Genomic DNA, 19935 nt, shown 5'->3' on the forward strand with positions numbered 1-19935 from the left:
GACAGTGGTCTCTGTGAGTGGCATGCAGCATTTACAGGTCCAGGCAAAAAAAAAAAAACAGAAGCTCTCCTTATTGCAGAATCCAGTTCACACTTTAGCAGCTCCGCCGTCGTGTATGGCTCTGACAGAAATTCCTGATCTGGCTTAGAGAGCTGTGAGTGACGGGGGTTTTTAAGTCTTCACAGATGTGAAGCGAGTCTAAGGAGCTCCTGAAGTGCACATACCCTAAATCCTACCGCCTGGAACATACATCTGAGCTCTGCCTAAATCTGCCTCGAAAAGTTCTGTCAAAACGCCTTAGAAGGGAGTGAAGGACAGAAAGAGGGGGAGTGGCGGAAGGGGGAGGAAAGGTAGCATTATGAATTAGGTCTTTCAGAGAAATCCAGTCGAACGGTCCGGAGCTCAACTGTAAAGCGTCTCAAGTTTTTCAATCTCACAGTGACGTGAATCTGAGCAGGAGGATGATGGACGCCGGACATCGGCAGGACTTACTGTTTTGCCTTGAAGGGACTGGGCAGTGATGGTCTGGATGGGGATCCCTGCAGGCATGGACCTCCTGTCAGGGGGGTAGGCATACTGCAGGACAAGAATGAATATTATTGTCAAATACAGCAAGATGCATATTTTGTTGGTACTGTATCCTGACTGACCTTGTTGACTTGTGGCCGGTGCCGTCTGTCAATGCTCAGGTCTCTCCTGTAAACTGGAGAGGAAACCTCCGAGTGAGCGCTGCCCATGTTGTAGGACCGCATTGGCGAGTAGCCGCCGTACATGGAGAGGGAGCCGTGGGATGGCGACGGGGGGATGGAGTGGCTCGGCGCGGCGTGCTCCGACAGATTGATCATGGTTTTGGGGCTGGCCATATTGCTGTAGAGGCCCGAGTGCCTGCTGTAGGCCTGTCTCTGCTGCCACTCGTACAGCTGCCACATGGTGTCGTCCCGCATGGAGCGGCGCTTCTCCGCCATGGAGGGACCCAGCGCCTGGTCGTACAGCGACGGCGACATGCTGCAGATGCTGTCCCTCTGTGCCATGCTGTTCCTGGGCATGCTGCGGTAGCCGTCCCCGTAGTGAGGCATGTAGGGAACCCGGTGGCTCGGCATGTTTCTGGGAAGCGTCTGGTATGATGTGATGCTGGGGGGAAAAAAAATTGATGAGATTTAATTTGTGTAATCCACAAAGAGCTGCATGGTATAAGAAATTGCTATAATTAATACTGTTTGTGTTTCTATTTTCTCTTAACACAATGTTACGGTGCTTAAAAATTAAAAAAAATGGCAACACAAAAGCAAAAAAAAAAAAAAAAAAAAAAAAAAGAAAAAAGTAAAGCTACCAAATATTAAAAAAAAACAATCACAAGAAAAACCATTGAGGAGAAAAAAAAAATCTAAATTCATTTCTTTCAGTTTGTTGGTAATAATTATTTGTGTAGTAAAAAACAACTCTCCTTATTTCTTTATCTAAGAATAATGAAGGCACTTTTAGGTGCAGGCAGGTTAAAAAGAACAGGGAAAAGAAAAACTATTAATGCTGGTTTTGTTTTGACAAATTCATGTATCAAAGCTACATCGTGTTTTGAGTTCTGATTTTCCTTTGTAATTCTAAATTCCTCTTTGTAGTTACATCCAAAGAAAACATGAAACTAATCTACCACAGCATGTAGGATATGGTGAATATTACTTCCTTTATTTATGTATCTTCTGTTCAGTGACACCAAAAAAAGTTCAAAAGAGCTCCTCTTCCTCAGTGGGCTCAAAGTCGGTGCAGCCGGCGCTGGAGAGAGCTTCTTATTAGGACTCTGACAGATCAGAGCGAGAACGCTCGCTGGTCTGTCAAACCTCGTAGATCCGCATTGCAAAACAGGCATGTAACTGCATGGAAACTAAACATCAGTCTGCAGGATGTGCATGTAACAACAGGAGGAGAGCGCTGAGAGGGAAAAACAGGAAGGAATGCGTGTCGTTCTGACAGAATGCCAACATGAAAGAGGCTTTATCATTGATAATTTTATATGGGCAATGCGTACCCATTTCCTAAAATAAACCTAATCGAGAAGTGAATGAAGGCAGGCAGCAACGGATGTGTCCAACTGGAGTACAAGACTGCTGACGACCAAGTCACGGACAAATAAACAGACGGAGGGAGAAACTGACGGCCAGACAGATAAACAAGCCTGTTTAATCTGAACCAATTAAAAACTGGATTCTCATATCAAGGTCAGTGGCCGGCAGGCAACGAGGACATACAACATACACACAGCAACTGTTTATCCCATATTCTGTTCAGTGGGACATTCAGTCCTGTAGTTTAGGAGTGTTTGAATAATGATGGAAAGACGTAAAACCTCCGGATTTCAACAACAGTTTCAGACAACAACAGTTTGGAAAACCATAGCATGCATATAAACTGAATAAAAAATGCTCTGAAATGCCAGGAAAATACCAGTTTTTCCCACCCAAAAGATAAGTTAACATTTCTACATCTCACTCAGTTTAGTTCATATGCATGCCAAATTTAAGGACCCGAGATATCAGAATTTATGTTTTCTATTACAGTGATCACACAACTTAACAGGAAAGTATATAACTGTATCTTTACAGTTAAGCATGGGGGACACACTTTTGAATCCTGGTGTAAAAATAAGAGAAATCTAAAGTGAACACTGCCATGAAATTGAGGCTGTTGGGTCTGAAAACTGAAGGTGGCCAATCTATCAAGGTCTCCTCAGCTTTGGAAAGACCTGCCTGAGGAAATGAAGCTCACAGAATATGTGAGGCTTTTTAAATCACTACTTTTTATATACTTGTGTTCATGTTTGTTATTATAGTGCTATAACTTTTTATGTTTTATTTTGCTCTAATCTGTTAACATCAAGTTCTTTGTTTATAGTAAAGAAATAAAGACAGCGTAATGTATTAATCCTTTAGGGGAAGCCTCTTCTCTGCATTTAATCCGTTATATTAATAGTAAACCTTCACTACTGTTGAAGAATCGCCTCTGTTTGGGAGCTGATGGAGGTCAAGGGTCTTGCTTAGGGAACCACAGTGGTGACCTGTCATTTGTGGGATTTGAACCTACGCAGGTGTGATCTCAGGTCCACCTCTCTAACTTGTAGGCCACCACAAGAACAACTGTCAAACTGTTATTATTACAGTATCATCACACACACCTCCGGGTGTCGTCGTCCTGGCTGCGCCCTCTCTGTGTGCGAACCCACTGCTCCAGCTGCTGCATGGAGCTGGTCCTGCTCAGACAGCGCTCCTGCTCGTGGGCGGGGCTTTGCTGTGCGGGACCTCCCGTGCCGTCAGCTGGACACTGCTCTCCCGATCCGTTCAGCTGGGGGCCGTCGGTTTCCGTCAGAGGCTGCGACGGGGCCACGTTGGCCTTGACGGCCGCGGCCTGGGCCGGCTGCAGCTTCAGGCTGTTGATTTTGGTGAGTGGGCGTTCGCGCTCTGCCCCGTCCTTCTGGAAGCCGTAGCGCTCAGCGTCCCGCTGCTTCCTCTCCTCTTCGTCCGGGGTGGAAGTGATTGCTGCAGTGCGCTCACGGTCGACCTCGCGGTTCCGCTCGTTGTTCTGGATTTCAGGCTGCGTCAGCGGCAGCCTGTGATTGGCCACGTGGTTGATCTCTTGTGGTCCACACTGCTCTACTTTTAACTTGTCCAACCTACAAATGACATTGAGGAAATATTTGACAAACCATTAGAAAAAATCTTTAGCTAAAAGCAACAAAGACAGAGGGAAGTAGATTTAATGATCATCTAGGATATTGTTTTATATCATACAGTAAACTAGTGTCTGGAGGCTCTTAGTTTAATTTATATAAGCACTATCTCTACTCCTGCTACGAGATTTATGTGTGTTTGAGAAACCAGGATCCTGTAGCACTCTCATCTTTAAAGGAGGACAGCAATTAAACACCACTATACACAGAAGTACAGATCCAAGTACTGTAATACCATTAGCACTTCAATATGAAACTTTTCTCATCTGCAAATAAGTGTGAAATTGATAAAGCGAGTATTGTTTGCCCAAGAGATCACTCATGGTATTACTCTCACCCATAAGATGCACATAAATCCAAATATACAATCTATTTACATCAAGTACATCAAGCTTAAGGTGCCAAAAATAATGCAAATAATAGTAAAATTTATATAACCACAGTGAATATATCAAGGACGAAATACACTGGATGACCCAGAGCACTTCCTTTGTGTGCTTCAATATTGGGGGTGGCTTAGAAACGAAACTAAAAGTGTGAGATAAAAGACCGGAATGCACAATGTTATTTCCAGCTGCCAGACAAAAACCGGGCATGTAAAAGGAAATCAGATATTTCCAATAAAACACAGCCTTTGGGGAGGCACGTCTGAAAGGTGGTGCGCAGCCCCCAGTAATCCATTTGCAGCCTCCTTTCAGGAGACCTATCCCACTCCCAGCGGTCCCGAGGGAGGGATCCAGAGGTAATGGACACCACGACTCCTTAACCCAAGACAGACTCAAGGTCACAACTTCAAAGTTGGGCAAATTCCCCTCGGTAGCATGGCTCGCCGGGTTACCAATAAGAAGGCATTCCTTCAGAGTTTCCACTTGTATACTTTCGAATAGCTGCACAAGTCGTGTAATGCCTTCTCCAGGTCTCTGTGGCTCCTGCAGCCCCACAGAGCACATATCAGGCCCGACGGAAGGTCATTTAGCCGCACTCAGAGTGGACACATGGCAGACACGAGAATAATGGTTGGTTGAAATTAAGACACCTTTTGCTCTTGACAGATATAGAGCGGTGATACTAAATAGCCTTATAGCGGCATCAAACGGTCCCATTTACCAGGGCTATTTAGTGGATTTCAGGCACCGCTGCTCTGTGTAATTACACAGCGCTTTACCATTACGCCTCTGCTCACCCATGTCAAAGAAGGGCATTAGAAGGCGGGCTGCCAAATGACAGACACTTAATGCAGTTTAAAAAAAGAAAAAAGAAAACGCCGTCCTGATGACTCAGTGATCCTGATCGGCCGGTGCAGCTGTGCACGGCGCCTCCTTATCCCAGCGCACCGTGCATTCACCGCACACAGGACCACGGCACTGTCAAACTCCGTTTTTACATAACTGTTAAAAAGTTACATAACATGAAAGACGGAAAGTAGCAGCTTCTTCAAGAAACCCCCAAGACCAGAGATGTCAAAAGTAGGTATTTGTCAAAGACATTAGCAGGATTAAGAGAGGTATTTTAAAAATACTGGCTTCCAGTACAATGGCAGAAAGAGAAAAAACCTGAGTAACAGAGGCAGAGTTATTAGCACATGATTTAAAAACTGTCCTCAGAGGGTTTTTTTTTTTCTCCCCCTTCCATTTCTGAGCGAAATTACCCATGAGGCAGCAGTGCTCGCATTAGTGAAGCTCTTACAAACCTTTTCACTGGCTCTGAATGCACAAGTGCAGCATCCGTCATTACTTTCATCCAGGACTCCATCTCTTTGGCTGTGTCAGTGCAAAAATAGTACGTCCGCATGTTGGGGTGTGTGGCCTGTAAGGGACAGGATCGGGGACATGAAGGGTCACCTGAAAGGACAAGACAAAAACAAGGTGTTTGTTTAGTATTCCACTCACAATACGATCACTAAATATGGTTAGAATATAAAATGATCATCAAGGAAATGGCCGTTTTTATCCCTGGAAACGAGTCTGAAAAAATGGGGGTCATCTTATATGTTCTGCACATCAACAGCAGGGGGGCTTTAAAAACAAGAGAAACATCCGTGTCGAGTTAAGTGAGCCAGTTAAACGCCAGGTGTACGGGACGAACACGACACGGTCACACCGGGGGATTGATAAGACAGCTACAGGTGTCAGGCGTGGTTTATAAGCTGTTCCAAAAGCTCTGGAAGGCCGAGAGGATGAAGCTTTATGGGAGGAGGCGGCGGAACTGGAGCAGGAGAGATACGATATCTGGAGGAGAAGGCAAGATATCTATGCAAAGGAATGGGCCAACGACCCCGGAGACTGCAACGAAAACTAAGTATGAGGAGGAAACAACCAAGATGTCAAAGTAAATCATTTAGGAATTATATCAAATGTAATCTGATATTTGTCCAGAAAAAAATATTTTATTGGCTTATATTGATTTTACCTGACTTTCAGTTGGTTAGTAGTGAAATACTGATTGTCCAAATATATATATTCTAGATAATAACACCTTATTTTCCTGTCCAAATAACAGTGAGTAATTCTACCGTGTGAACAGTCCAGGCTGGGGCCATCTGTGCCTTATAGATAAATCAAACCCTTGAGTCACCTGAGTTTCGTGCATACCACCAGATTAGGGTGATAAATCTTCTGCAAGACGTTTAGGACAGTGGGACTTACCACGCAATGCAGTGTACGGCAAACGCATTGTTCCGCTGCTGGTCTGCGTTCTCGTGACGGACGAGCCGATGTATTTATAAAACCAGGCACAAAAAAAAGAGAGAGACATAATGTTTAGTGAGTGACCTCAATGTCCTGTTTACCAAAGTGTAAACAACAAAACCGGCAAAGTCATTTCTTCAATTGCTTCAGAATAATTGAGGGAATTTGGGAACTTTTAAATGACATGGTCATTTGGGTCACAACAACAACAAGAGTTGAATTTTTCAGACTGAAGAGGTTCTGTCCTCTTCTTGTGTTTCTCTCGTCTTGCCTCAATCTGAGCGCAAGCTGGAAAAGAAGTGGGCCGTGTGGTTTCGGAGACCTTGAGCAGACTCCCGGGCGTCTGTGCTTGGCTGTGCTTGGCAGGGCAGCGCTGTTGTCCTGCTGCTGTTGTCTCTCAGGGTTTATGAAGAACCCACAGTCAAGTACTGTGCAAATCAAAATCCCATAAAATATGTCTGTTGTCTTGTAACTCAGGCTTTATGAAGCAGCGCTGAGTGCCGCAGTGCTCTGGAGCTGCACCACTGACGGCAGTCAGCACAGACACACACGACAAGTGTGTTTGTTTACCTTAGCAACTCACTGCTAAAGTTATAATCAAGACAGTTTTTCTGAAGTAACAACAGAGTAAACAGAGAAACCGTTTTTAGTGAAGCACTGTGGAATCTGAAGAGTCAACACAGAAAACAAAACAACACTTGGGCTGAGGAAGACTTTTGTATTTATCTCTCTTAGTACAGCGTCTTTTGCTTCCTGTGGATATTGACTTTAAACCATACAACGCTCAGCCGAACTAATCTTAAAAGAAGCGTGCACTGACCTTAAAGGCATATTTTCTATTAACATGGTCATCCACAGACAACATGGATACGTGAAAGCTCGGCAGGAGGATGCTGCCAAGGATTCCCTCCTCTTTTTCATCTACAGAGAAAAGAGAAGACGACAAAAAACATAAAGGAAAATGCTGTTCAGTTAACCACAAACTGTTGGTGATACTGTGATTGTGCCTCTATTAGCATGTAAACAGGAATTCAAAGGCAAATCATTGACTATGAGGGAGCGGAGCAAAAATACAGTTTTTTCAGATGAGCAAAGGATGCAGAGTAAAACCAGTGCAGGAGATGTGCACTGCCTCCATGTCCTTTGTAGCCCGGCTGCTCTAATCCTCATTAAGTGAACAGACAGGGCTCCACGTTGACAATGGAGCGCTCTCCACAGGGGGGATTCGATTGAATCCCAACTTTTAAGCAGCGAGTGGCTTAGCGTCCCAATTTGATATTAGCAAATTACACTACTTACTGCTGAAAAACCACTGCAGAAAAACAAACATTAGAAGGAAAACTGCTTCTGAATTCCTGTGAAGACATCAGTTTTGTCTAAAAAGTGTACATATATGGTTTGCAAAATAGCATTTGTTTTGCAATATGCAAGCAGAAGTCACCTGACACATAAAATGCTTAGCATGTGGTGTTTTTTTTGTTTGTTTGTTCGTTTTTGGGGGTGGTGGGGGGGGGGTAGTGGATGAATTGTTGGATGGTGATGGTTGTTCATCATTCAAATATTAATTTCTTTTTTCTTGGGTACCTAAGATTGCTTCTAATTTTCCCACTGAAAGCCATGATTTCTGAAATGGGTTGGAGTCTTTGACGTTTTGGCATTTGAAAGATTTTCCAATCCAGGCTGACCTGGATTCTAAACACGGAGACGGGCTGCAATCCTTCCCCCGCCAAGCTGTGCATGAGACCTCACCACCCTTCATCACACAGCGACGTAAACAAAGGTCATGCCACGATCCCTGTAACTTGACCTGATCAGCAGAAACGACCATTTGCCAGTTCAGTGCCTTTTTTTTTTTGGGAAGTGGCTTTATTTCTATTGACACGTCCACTGTCAGTGCATTATAATCACACTTTGATAACAAAATGAACAACATCACAGCATCAAATGTGTCTTATGATATTATCTTTGACATGTACAGATGTAATTATGATGACTTCCAAGCTGGCAAAGCCTGAGCTGGGATCTCTGGTGTCCCCCAAGGAGTCTCCACCCCCAGAACTGAACAACAGTATCCATGTATTTTATAGTATTAGCTGAAATTGCACTCCACTGTTTTTATTTATTCATAAGTCTGTTTCTGCTTTATAAGAAAACAAAACAAAATGCCAACACGGAAGCTTGCGCAGAAGTCTGAGGATTAGCAGCATTGTGGGCGATCCTGGTGAACATTAAGGAGAGTCTGATAGCTACAGCAGAGAGCAGCTGCCTTCGGTTGAGGCGGCGCAGTTCATGACCTTTCTACCCACTCTCTGCTGATGGATACAATTTCTCAACATATCCATCTGGATAAAGCCTATGGGTCGGCCGCTGTCTGTGGCTTTTGTCAGTCAGGGGGCGGAAAGAGGGCGACAGGAGTGGCAGACGCTAGAAATAACACAGACTAGATGTCAGCCTGATCAGCAGAAATGATAGCTATATCTGCATGAAGTTACAGCGCTGGGACGTGCAGACTTACAGCAGGTAAGATTTATCTTTTCTCCGCAGCTGCAGACTCGCAGCGGATCTAACCTGCAGTTCGCCTTGTTGATTTCACTTTTGAAATAAAGTTCTGAAACATTCCCAGCTGTGTAAATATTTCATATGACCATTAGTGTTGCATGAGAAAGGGTGAAATCCCCAGTCAATGGCTGCTCATTTGAAACACACGTTATGGGGGAAAAAAAAAAATCACGTCTACCACTGCCAAATGTTTTCCTATTTTGCAGTAAAAACAAAATAAAACTTTAGGAAACACAATGTGAAAATAAGTTAGCATGGCTCATAAAACAAGTCTATCCTGAAATCATAGTTCTGGTATTTGAATGAATATTTAATTTTCTGCTAGAGTTATGAAAAAAGAATAATTTTGTCAGGAAAACAAATTTCAGAGTAAATAAGCCAAATATGGCCAAAATAGTGTGGAAAGATTTGCCAGAAAAAAAAGTACCTACAGCTTAATTTAAGAATAACAGGGTTACTCAAAGGTTGCATATCATTATATTATCCCTGCTAGGACCTCTGTCCACCAGTAGGGTTGCATCTGAGCCTCATTAAAAGACTTGGCACTGCTTACAATGTCTTTTCAGCCGGCGCTGACAGGCTGCTTGCACAGGGAATCGTATCCAGATATATTAACCATCAGCAGGAGCACCGTTTGTGTCACCGGAGGTCACAACAGCACTTTCACTGCTAATGAAAAACCACTATTGTTGTTAGCAGCGTCATAAAACACGACGTAACGTGGCGGGGGAAGCACTCACCTCTGTAGTAGAAGAGGCACAGGTCGGACAGCACAAACCACCGCTTCTTCCACAGTTTCATCCCGGTGCTGTCCTGCAAAGACACCAGAAGGACGTGGCACACTTACTCCAAAAACTGTGGAACATTTTAGAAATTCAGTCTGATGAATCACTTCGATGTGATAAAAGATGTTTAAAGAATCAGAGTCAAATCAGTTCTGTTTGAAGCTGAGTTTTGCAGGCATGTCCACCACAAAGCAGGTGTTTCCCAGCATGGTTCACAACACCTCACAGATCATAAAAAGTAATGGAAGACACAACAAATTTCTGACATGTCTTGGGTTGCTGTGAAGGGACTGTAATTTGCTTGTCGGGAGACTTGATTTCTGTCGCGTCGTACACAGAATACAGCCCCACTAAATGTCCTGCGCCAAGGTTTTCTTTCGTGTCAAATCAAAGTGCTTTTCATGCTGCTGTTTGAAAAGGATGTAGGGTGAAGTAAAGGCTATTACCTCCCCCGTTCGCTTTAATGGAAAACTTGAGCAGAGTCCTTAATCGTAGATTCCACCCCGAGCACAAAGGCAGGGGGAGGGACCTCAGCAACTCTGTCATTATGGTCAAACGGCATGTGGGCTGCAGTTTGCTTAAAATGGAAATTCACTTCCACAATCCAGCATGTTTAACACATTAGTATCACGGATTCAAAATACCGAATGTCGCTCAGGACGCTGACAGAAGCAGCGGCTCAGAAACGCAACGACGGGATCTAAACTTCTCATGTAAATTAAGTCGCCGCCTTCCCTCCATTCAATCAAGGCTTTAGCCACTCATTTCATAACGTGTTCATGAAGAGGCTTCAAACGTTCCATCAGATCTCGCTCTGCAGAGGCTTTCACCATCGCATCAATCACTGTGGCATTTTGTTCTCCCACTGGACCAACTGAAGGGCTCCGGCTTTCCCCCAGCCAAGGCCTTCAATAGCTTCCAGGTTTCAATGAGGCAGGAAAATAAAAGTGCAAATCCAGCTTTTATTCGCTGTAGCAGATTTGCGAGTCGCCTGCTTGATCTACGTCACCCTGATTGAGGTCTCGAAAGGAAAAGCAGCTGGCAGCTGCACCAAAGGAAGCCGTCATGTGTTTCACAAAACTGCGCGGGGCGCTTTGCAATCACGGCTTAATGAGCCTTCCAGCGAGGAAGCTGGAGAGCCCAGTTTGACCAAAGGCCTTTTCACGCTAAGTAAATAATGCAAATAATGCAAGCAATTAAGTAAGACAACAGCTATCTTAAACACTGCTCCTGCTAGCTGATTAAATAAGCAAAATTAACACTTTATAATAACCACAAAATCTGTCTCAACACGAGTTACAAATAAAACAATTCCTTGTTATTTACCTGTTTATAAAGCCAATTTCTCTTGATTACCGGAGCGCTGGGATTCCTCCTGATGGAGTTTGACCGTTTCCCAAAGTTGTGAACTTTTTTAGACGGTCTTGAGGGCTGAAACATAAAAACACGCAGCATGAAGGCGAGTGAAGTTCGTTCCATACAAGAATACCACAGATCTGTTCCCCACTCACTCTTCCTGCTGGACTACTGGGGTTGGCAGCGTAGTCCGCGCTGCCTGCGTAGTTGGAGGCCTCGTTCATGGTGCTCAGTGGCCGCTCCTTCTTCTCATTCGCCGGCACTTTGGAGGCAGATCTAGACAAAAGACACAGAGCACATCGGTGAGTCAGCAGTCAGCAGTTCAAGGACGGCGATAAAGACAGGAAAACAGGAGGATGCAGACTCTGTCATCTGCTCTCCTTGTTCCTCCTCTGAACTTCAAACTCCGTTATAATGAGATTTCAACACAGACTCATGAATCAAGCCAATTACTCCCACAGCGTCCCTGCAGATACATCTCCAGTGTTTCTGACAGGCTGTAAACGCCGTATGACACTTCCAACTGAGACTAAAGCCTCATCAGCATCTTTAAATCATCAAAACATGATATTGAAAGCATGTTAAGTTTATTACATGGAATAATTTGTGAAAATAAGTTTACTCTGGTCCACAGAATTGTCCTATATTCTTCATGAGGGGGAACAAAGTGGGTCAACCCCAAACAACCTGGGTCTGACATTGTCAAAATTTGATTTAGACTCTTTCAAGAAACAATTAAATTATTTATATAAAAATAAAATGGCAAAGCAGAAACATTGCTGCTATAAAACAAGTGGTACCTCTTACACCTTGTTCAATAGTATCACTGATTCGAGGTCACTTTTTCCCTGACAGCAGGATCAACCTCTCAGACAATCACGTGTTAGTCGTGAAGACACAACCGTTCACATTCAACACAAGCAATCTCAGATGTGATATAAACGTGGGTTAGTCCAGGCTCCATGCTGTTAATATTCAGAGTGCACAACGATGAAGGTCCGCAGGTGACACACACAGGATGTTCATTCCCGTGCAGCACAGAAAAAAACAAGCACCGACTGACCGTGTCTTCCCTGAATTTCGATGATAAATTATTAAAGATTTGTTAAGTCAGTGTAGTTTAGTTGGAAAGAAGCGGCAGCACCCTAAAGTTCTTCACACATTAAAGAGAGGCTTAGCTTTCTTCAGCTATGTTGTCTTTCTTGTGTGATTTAATAGAAAATGGGGACAGATGTGTGGAAATCATCACAGAGGTCTCATGTTTTCTTACTGTTGAGTACATATTTCACCAAGAGCGATGAGGACCCAATGAATTCTCTCTTTTTCACGTTTTTAATGAATTTGCAACAGCACCGAAATCGTAACTCAACTGTAATATACGGCACTTGAAATGAAAAGAAGGGAGTTGGAGGAGGGGTGGAGAGGAGACGGACTCTGGCGTGAGGGAGATATGGCTATATTTGATGCTCAATTTGGCACCAGACCACGTCTGAGCAGCAAGTAATTAGCTTGGACCCGATAATCAATCTGCATGTGGTGAAATTGAAAAGTAATGAGTGTGTCAAACTGGCGACTTCAGTGCAAGAGCTGGCCTGGCGCCTTCTGAGTGCACACAAATGAAGTGTGAAGAAAAGACAGAAAGGAGGAAAACGTACTCTGCTTTGCAATAATACACCACTAAAAATATGCAAAAATATATATTTACTTAATTAAAAGTTAGCTGGAGAGGATTAAATTAGAATTTGCTTTCCACTTTTAAATATGAGTCTAAATCACATAATGAGCTGGAAGACCGAAAAAAGAAGTAGGAAAACAACCCAAAGGGTAGAATTAATTTCGATAATCCATAACAGTAATGTCTTCCTCAAAACATAACAGAGCTTAGACAGAATAAAAATATGAGAATCAGAATATTGATTAATATCAAGGTTTTAGAAACAACAAAAGTAATGTTCAACAGAAATAGTTGAATGAAAATGTAGCCAAATAAAAATAGGTAAATAAATCAGATTCAGTCAGTCATAACCGGATGGCGAAAAGTAATAAACTTTTGTTTGAGACATCTGAGGGAAAAGCAGCTTTGACTGAGTTCACTATCACATACAATCACAAAAAACAAAGACAACCATGACAAATACCTAAACCTGTTACAAGCTGGAACTCTTTGTCTAAAACTTTTGGAAATAACTACTTATCCGATAACAACTAAAAAGCCAATCACAATCTAATTTATCCAAGTTGTAGGTCACTGACGTGAGCACGTAAACAGCATAAAGTGACGTTTCATCAGACGACAGTCAATAAGAAATCAGATTTAAATACCTGGATTCTCCAACACTCCAACATCTCTGTACATGTATTCATACAATCCATGCTGACGCTGTGATTGCCAGTTCCCTTTTATTTGTTTTGTTAAAGAAAATACCGACTCAGCATTTAAACAAAAAAAGAAAAAAAATCATAAGTAACCAAAGCCGTCAGAATATGACTTCAAAGGAACACTTATTTTTTATGCAATGCTCATTTCAGCTTCTCCATTGTTTATCGGTAATTTACTCACGCCGTGACCACCGAATCACCAAAGGGCTGCGTCTGAAATGATCACAAGAAACCCCACACGGATTGTGTTTCTGCTCATATCTTCACCGTGGTGTTTGGAGTGAATGCCTGCTTCAGACGCCTGTTTTCTGGTTAAGGCTGGATTTTTTTTTGTGTCTGACAGCACCAGCCCACAGTAGAAATGACTGTAACTGTAGACTGCAGTAATAGCTGTAGCAGAATACCAGGGGCGATGCTCCGCTTTGTGTTTACCGCATCTCTGTGTCAACAGCAGAGTCAATGAACCTCAGCTGAAAAGGCCACATTATCTCCTGTCCTCAGCGCCAGTCCTTAAACAAACATGTGCAGTGGCTCAGTCACCTGACAGAAAACACTGAGCACAGCTGGTTTAGGATCACTGTCACTTGGTGATGTCTTTTTCAAACTTGTTTGTTTTACTTTTTTTGTTTTTCAATTTAGCTCCCCTGCAGTGAATTCTCAGGTGGTACAGCTCCGCCACATCGTTCAAATGTGCCTAACATGGACAAAACCGTGCAAACACGCAAACAAACGACGCCGAAAAGTCTGCGTATCAGTAGCACTAACCCACGTGTATCAAAGTGTCAGACTGCTGCCTGGCCCTGCATGGATTTTGTGAGCTTGTGCGAGCATGTTGGTCTGCGTGTGCAGAACGAGTGGGGAGGGATTTACGCTGCCACTGAAGCTTGGCGCTCTGAGCACACCGAGGGGAGGGGGAAAAAAAAACTCCACTGAACTGAGTGGCTGAGGGTGCATTTTAAAATGACCACACAGCATTCCTGCAGAGACACGGCCGCTTTAAAACACCTTTGTGTGTTGCTGAACGGGACTTTTATCTTTTTAATGAACAAAACACACAGAAGACGAGGCGGGCACGCTCAGATCACACATCGGGGGAAACGTTTCGCAGTGCCGCAAATCCACTGAGGCAGCTAATAAACCCAAGATTTACACTCATCAACTAATTTAATTTTAATTTACGATGTTAATTGTTTTGGGCGTGTGAGATGTGTTTTTTTTTTGTTTGTTGAGAGCAAGAGGAAGTTCATGTGTGTACTGTTTAATGAGCAAAATGAGAAAATCACACGTCTTTAGAGTCGCACAGGAAAATCAACAAAATCAACATTTAGTTTTAAAGCATCACAAAGTGTTCAATTATCCTGTTTTCATGTCTATGAGCTGATGATGAAGCTACCTTTTGTGAGAACTGAACAAAGCAGAGTTCTTTTTGATTTCGTGGGAAACCATTAAAGTGTCAACTACGACTTGTGCTCTTAAAGATTCGTTCTGCAGATCGGCTTTCACAGAGGATGTGCCGTCTGACCTGCAGCGAAGTATCCGCAAGCAAGCGCCTCCCCTCGGCTCGCTGTTCAGCAGGTCATCAGACAGTAAAGTGCACGTTGTGGGACTTTGCAGTGCAAATACATAACAATTCATCAGGCAAAACATCGGTCAACACAGCCACAGTCTGCTGTTAGTGTGCAACAAGAACAACTATTAACAGACAAACACGTTCAAGTGCTTCACATCCAAAGACAACAGTGGAAAACACACATTTATTCCTGTGCACCTACAAGTGTATTTACCTGCTAAATGCTGGGTGACACAATTTCCCACAATTCACACTACAAAATAAAAGGAAAGACAAGCCTGTTGAGAATTTCAACCTCTCAATGGGTTTTGAAGGCCAGCTGAACAATAGCGGTAACTGTGCTGCCTGAAGCTCTGACTGCATGCTGGAGAGTCGGGAAAGGTTACATCAGGTAAAACACAAATCTCAGTTATGAATGCTTTTAGTGTGTTCACACTGCAGCAACCTGAAAAATCCTACTTTTTGGATGTATTGAGAGCATTTATCTATCTGCTGGCTCATTTGTATCGAAGTGAAACATTAAAATTGTAAATGGGTCCAAGTTAATACAGACAGCGTTTCACTCAAAGAAAAAGTTTGACAATTCATTAAAAAAAACACAATCTGTATTATTGTCGCATTGCAAGAAGAATCACTTGATTTCAGCCACTGACAAGAAATATTCAATACAGCAGTAAAGCTAAAGTTCCACATTTACAGGTTGTTTACATGAACAGCGCTGAGCATGTGGCGGGTTTGCTAAACATGTGAAATTCCCCACACAAATAGCCTCCGTTCGGCTACACATGTTCATGCGGGTCACTAAAAATAGGGACGCACACATATACAGTAATGTGGCTGACATTCACAGTGGTGTGTGAACCCAGATGTCACATACAGAGCTGAGCCACTGCTTGAGTAGTTACTCGCACACCATAACATGGTTGGGAGTCTAAGTATGAGTGGCAGGCCTTTTTGTGAAATTGCCCTTATAGATCCCAGGAGCAATATCAAAGCAGATTAGGGAAGACTAATGCAAAAATAACAACCCCAACTGGGTTCTCTACAACACGGCAGAAGTGATGCCTTTGTGTGTGTGTTCCTGCAGATTATTTAAATTAGAGTTTCAGACTGAAAGGCTCGAACCTTGATGTGTGAGAAAGGTAGAAATATTCTGGTGTTCATGGTCAGCGGAGCTTATTAAAGGCGTGATGAAGAGCCTCATCAACAGGGGCATCCAAATCACCGTGGCACGGCTACAGTTGAGAGTCTCTCAGTATCGTCGCTGTTAATGATCTCCTCTTCACATGCACAAAAAAAGGCAGAACTGCCATCTTTCATTTAAGGCATTTACAACTGGGGATATTTAGGATTACTTTGAGCACTCTGGTACGACTGTAGCCTGGCTCTAAACTTAATGCAGGCTTCCTCCATCTGCATTATTGTTTATTTGCCAGATATCCTGTTATTCTCTTCATGTCTCTTCGTATAACTAAAGGTGGGCTGAGTTGATGCTCTTTGAGTTTCACTGGCCTGATGATAAAACCCAAACCAAAGGCAAGATTTGTGTTGTGGACGTATCCAGAGGGCAGAGAAGATTAGGCAGAGATTTTCAGCCGGGCCTCTTTATCCCCACAGCAGCTTAAATCCGTCTCTGCCTTTTTTTTTTTTTTTCACTTGTCCAGGGTGAAGATTTTCGCCTTTATTATTTTTGCCAGAGCACAGCCAACTGTTGGACCAAACATACAGCAATAAACTCAAAATTAACGCTCAAGTAGCTGTCTTTCCTTTCTCCTGTTGTCTTTCCCCGGACTGACCTCTGCTGTTATACACTCATTTTGCATCTCGCACATAAATCACTAAATGCGATATCATCTTACAAGAGCATGCTGTGCTTCTTAGCGAGAAAAACAGCAGAGATGTGAGATCGACACAGTGGAGAGAGGAATGTGTCAGGAGGGTGCGGAGCGACAGTTCTGGTGCAAGAAGCGTCTTCGCAACCACGTTCAAATGAATCAGTCTGTACAAAATGCAGCTCGGACGAATTCACTGAGGAAAAAAATCACTTGGTACAGAATAATCCATCCAAAAAGATTGTTTTTTTTTTTTACCCCCCTGATATAGTAATGACAAAAGCTGGTGTCTGTACTTTGATCATCTATTAGGAACTCTCTCTCCATGAGCGACATTCAACACAGTGACATTGAATGAGGACATTTTTCACTGCTAAGCTAAGTGACGCAAGTTGTGACAGCATAACTTAAATGCAGTAATCTAACATTGTGGGAGATCCACCATGACAGGGATTTCTGAGGTAACTGAAAAGCTAAGTAGAGCTGATACGTGTTGCACAACATCAAGCTGAGAGGACTGCATGGAGCCATGAAAGCTGACATTATCAACAGGGCGCAGGTTGTGATGTGAAACAGTTGGACGTGTGTTTATTTAGCGAGCGTTCAGGTGAGGTCGAAGGGAAGCAGTTGAGACGGCCGAGGCATCCGATTGGTTTCTGCCCATTCTGGACATCCTGCCAATGTCGCAGCACAGCGTCTGACTCTGTCCGCACCTCGTTACGAGCGGGGTTAAAAATGTTATAGGTGGGCAAATATGTTAAAGGCAACGTGGATCCTTCCTTAGGTGGACATAAACTAAGTTTAGTCTGACATGTTTATGGAGTAGTTCTTCTTGTGAAGCTCACGGTGACTGGCTTCTGAAGCCAGCATGTGGGCAAACATGTGATGACTGCTGTTTTGGGAGAAGGGCAGATTATCACATGGATGTAACTCTGTTGAAGGAGACAGTCCCATAAACCATAGTTTAGGCCGGACCAGAGGAAAGGATGTACATTTCATTCACATCTGATAAGGTTTGTCAAGATTAATAATCATTGACATTTTCAGTAAAGCTTTGTTTGGTGTAAACAAAATCTTTAAAAAAATGACATAAGCATTGAACTTGTATATAAAATGTCAATAAAGAATTCTAGTTCTCATTCCTTAGACTGAAGACGGATGACTGAGGGTGCATTGAACAGCTGGGTTTTTCAACTGAAAGAGCGGAACAGCCAGGGGAGGATGCAAACCATCAACTTGCGCAATGTTTTTTACCCATCGGGAGTTACAACGACATACTGTAGTGCTGAAAAATGCTGCCCAGTGGCATTCTGACAGCAAAAACAAACGACTTACTGTTCGTTGATGACAAAGATGCAGTTGTCTTGAGAGGGTGAGCCTGAGACGGGATGCTTGCAGGTCACCTTCCGCTCATTATGACTGCAGAAAAGAGGGAGACAGAGGACAAAGAAGGAATGATTAATGTCTGAACGCGATGCACGCATGTTAGCAAAAATAACAGTTCATTCCACTTTAACAATAACTTCCAGATAACTGATTATTGCTATAAATATGTCTAAGAGAAGAGCTGAGAGGACCCCTGAGGGACAGTGTCTATGGATAAAGTACATTTCAAGAAGATTATTCATAAATCACTCCAATCATCAGAACTGTAAATACAGGATTATCTGGACATGCAACGCAATGAAAACTGAACAAAATAATCCTGACTTCCAGGAAAACAAGTTGCTACTTGAGTACCCTTAAAAATAAAACGTATGGCAAAAGTGCAGCAAAAAGAAAAGAGCTCTGCGCAGTAAAACAGGCACAGCAAAAACAACCGTCTCTTCCTTTCTTTGATCACAACTACTTACAAAATCTACGGAAATCTTCCAATGGGCTGTTTTTGCCATCCCACACTCAACAGCTAATGACAGAGGTACACAAGATGCCACCCACCCATCCAGTTGGCCAATTACTGCAACCCACAGTCACTTCCACCCCGGCATAATTAGAACATCGGGGCACAGACCACGCAGTCTTTGGAGGAGAGAACTCTGGTCAGTGCTGAGAGGAAGTGGATGGCCCGAGCGGCGCAGAGAGCTCAGTGAAATTTCTCAGGAAGAATTACAAGCTTCACTGCTTCCCACTGCTACTAGTAACAGTACATTAGATTTCTGCTTGGACTGTGCTATTGGAATTATGACTACAACTGTACAATTAATCCAACAGCCACAGAAAATAAATCAGCTCCTTCAGACGTGGAAAAAATCAATGGTTAGATAGAACAATCGGTCAGAAAATAGCATAATATGTACTGTACATGTATTATTCAGATGTATTGACAACAATAAAGATTAGCCAAGATAAGAGGCAACAAGAAGAAAAGGAGGCCCTGCTAATGTCAACAACAAAGTCAAACGTCAAAGTTACGACTGCCTTTACGTGCTGGACAGTTGTATTTCAACTCACTCAGGCTGATCTATAAACAGAAGAAAGTCGAACTGCAGCCCAAAAATAACACCGCTTTTAAACATGGGCTGCTCATGTCCTGAAAGGAGCAAATACCGAGTATGAAATAGGGGGTTTAGTTTCAGTTTAGCCTGGAGAGCAACAGTCTCCACAGCTTTGGTCTATAATTACTGGAGGCACTGTTGGCAGAGGAGCACTCTGTGCGGTCTTGGGCCGGGCCAACGGCACCATATTTTTCTGGTATCTTCTGCACAAGCCTATAGTGCTCTGCGTGTACGCTGGCTGCGCATTCATAAGAAGAAAGAAACTGCAGGTTTACAGTGCAAATAGTTAGGCACACACTTTAAGATGAAGTAATAAAACTAAGGGATCTGCAAAGACCTTCAGGCTTCAATTTTCTTTTTTCAAATCTTGATTTAATTCATGAACCTCGTCCGCTTTCAAGTGGCAACCCAGCAAAGGATAGAAGGAAAAGAGGTGAAAATCTATAAGCACACCTATACATTATGCACTTATAACTATTAATTGACTCTGAATGCCTTTTGATTACAGACATCTTCAGACAGTGCTTGAGTCCACATTGGGTAATTTCAGAAAC

At 43.1% G+C, this 19935-nt stretch overlaps 1 protein-coding gene across 14 annotated transcripts in view; it reads right to left on the reverse strand.

Annotated features, from left to right (window-relative positions):
- Positions 1-19935, reverse strand: part of LOC115391300 (pleckstrin homology domain-containing family A member 5-like) — a 76476-nt gene that overhangs the window by 15479 nt on the left and 41062 nt on the right. For 10 of the 14 annotated variants that reach the window (XR_003931759.1, XM_030095448.1, XM_030095449.1 and 7 more), the window contains exons 4-13: positions 18222-18305; positions 15269-15307; positions 11261-11381; positions 11076-11180; positions 9705-9777; positions 7226-7326; positions 5409-5524; positions 3167-3661; positions 651-1131; positions 493-576 (exon numbers count right to left, since the gene is read on the reverse strand). Coding sequence is in view for 13 of the 14 variants with exons in the window: in XM_030095448.1 (XP_029951308.1) it covers positions 493-576; positions 651-1131; positions 3167-3661; positions 5409-5524; positions 7226-7326; positions 9705-9777; positions 11076-11180; positions 11261-11381; positions 15269-15307; positions 18222-18305 (1699 nt within the window). In the remaining variant the exon portion in view is untranslated. The remainder of the gene's footprint in view (positions 1-492; positions 577-650; positions 1132-3166; positions 3662-5408; positions 5525-7225; positions 7327-9704; positions 9778-11075; positions 11181-11260; positions 11382-15268; positions 15308-18221; positions 18306-19935) is intronic. The other 4 variants (XM_030095450.1, XM_030095459.1, XM_030095458.1 and 1 more) reach the window with 1 other exon arrangement.

Source organism: Salarias fasciatus, chromosome 7 (assembly GCF_902148845.1).
Source record: "Salarias fasciatus chromosome 7, fSalaFa1.1, whole genome shotgun sequence".
Taxonomy (NCBI): domain Eukaryota; kingdom Metazoa; phylum Chordata; class Actinopteri; order Blenniiformes; family Blenniidae; genus Salarias; species Salarias fasciatus.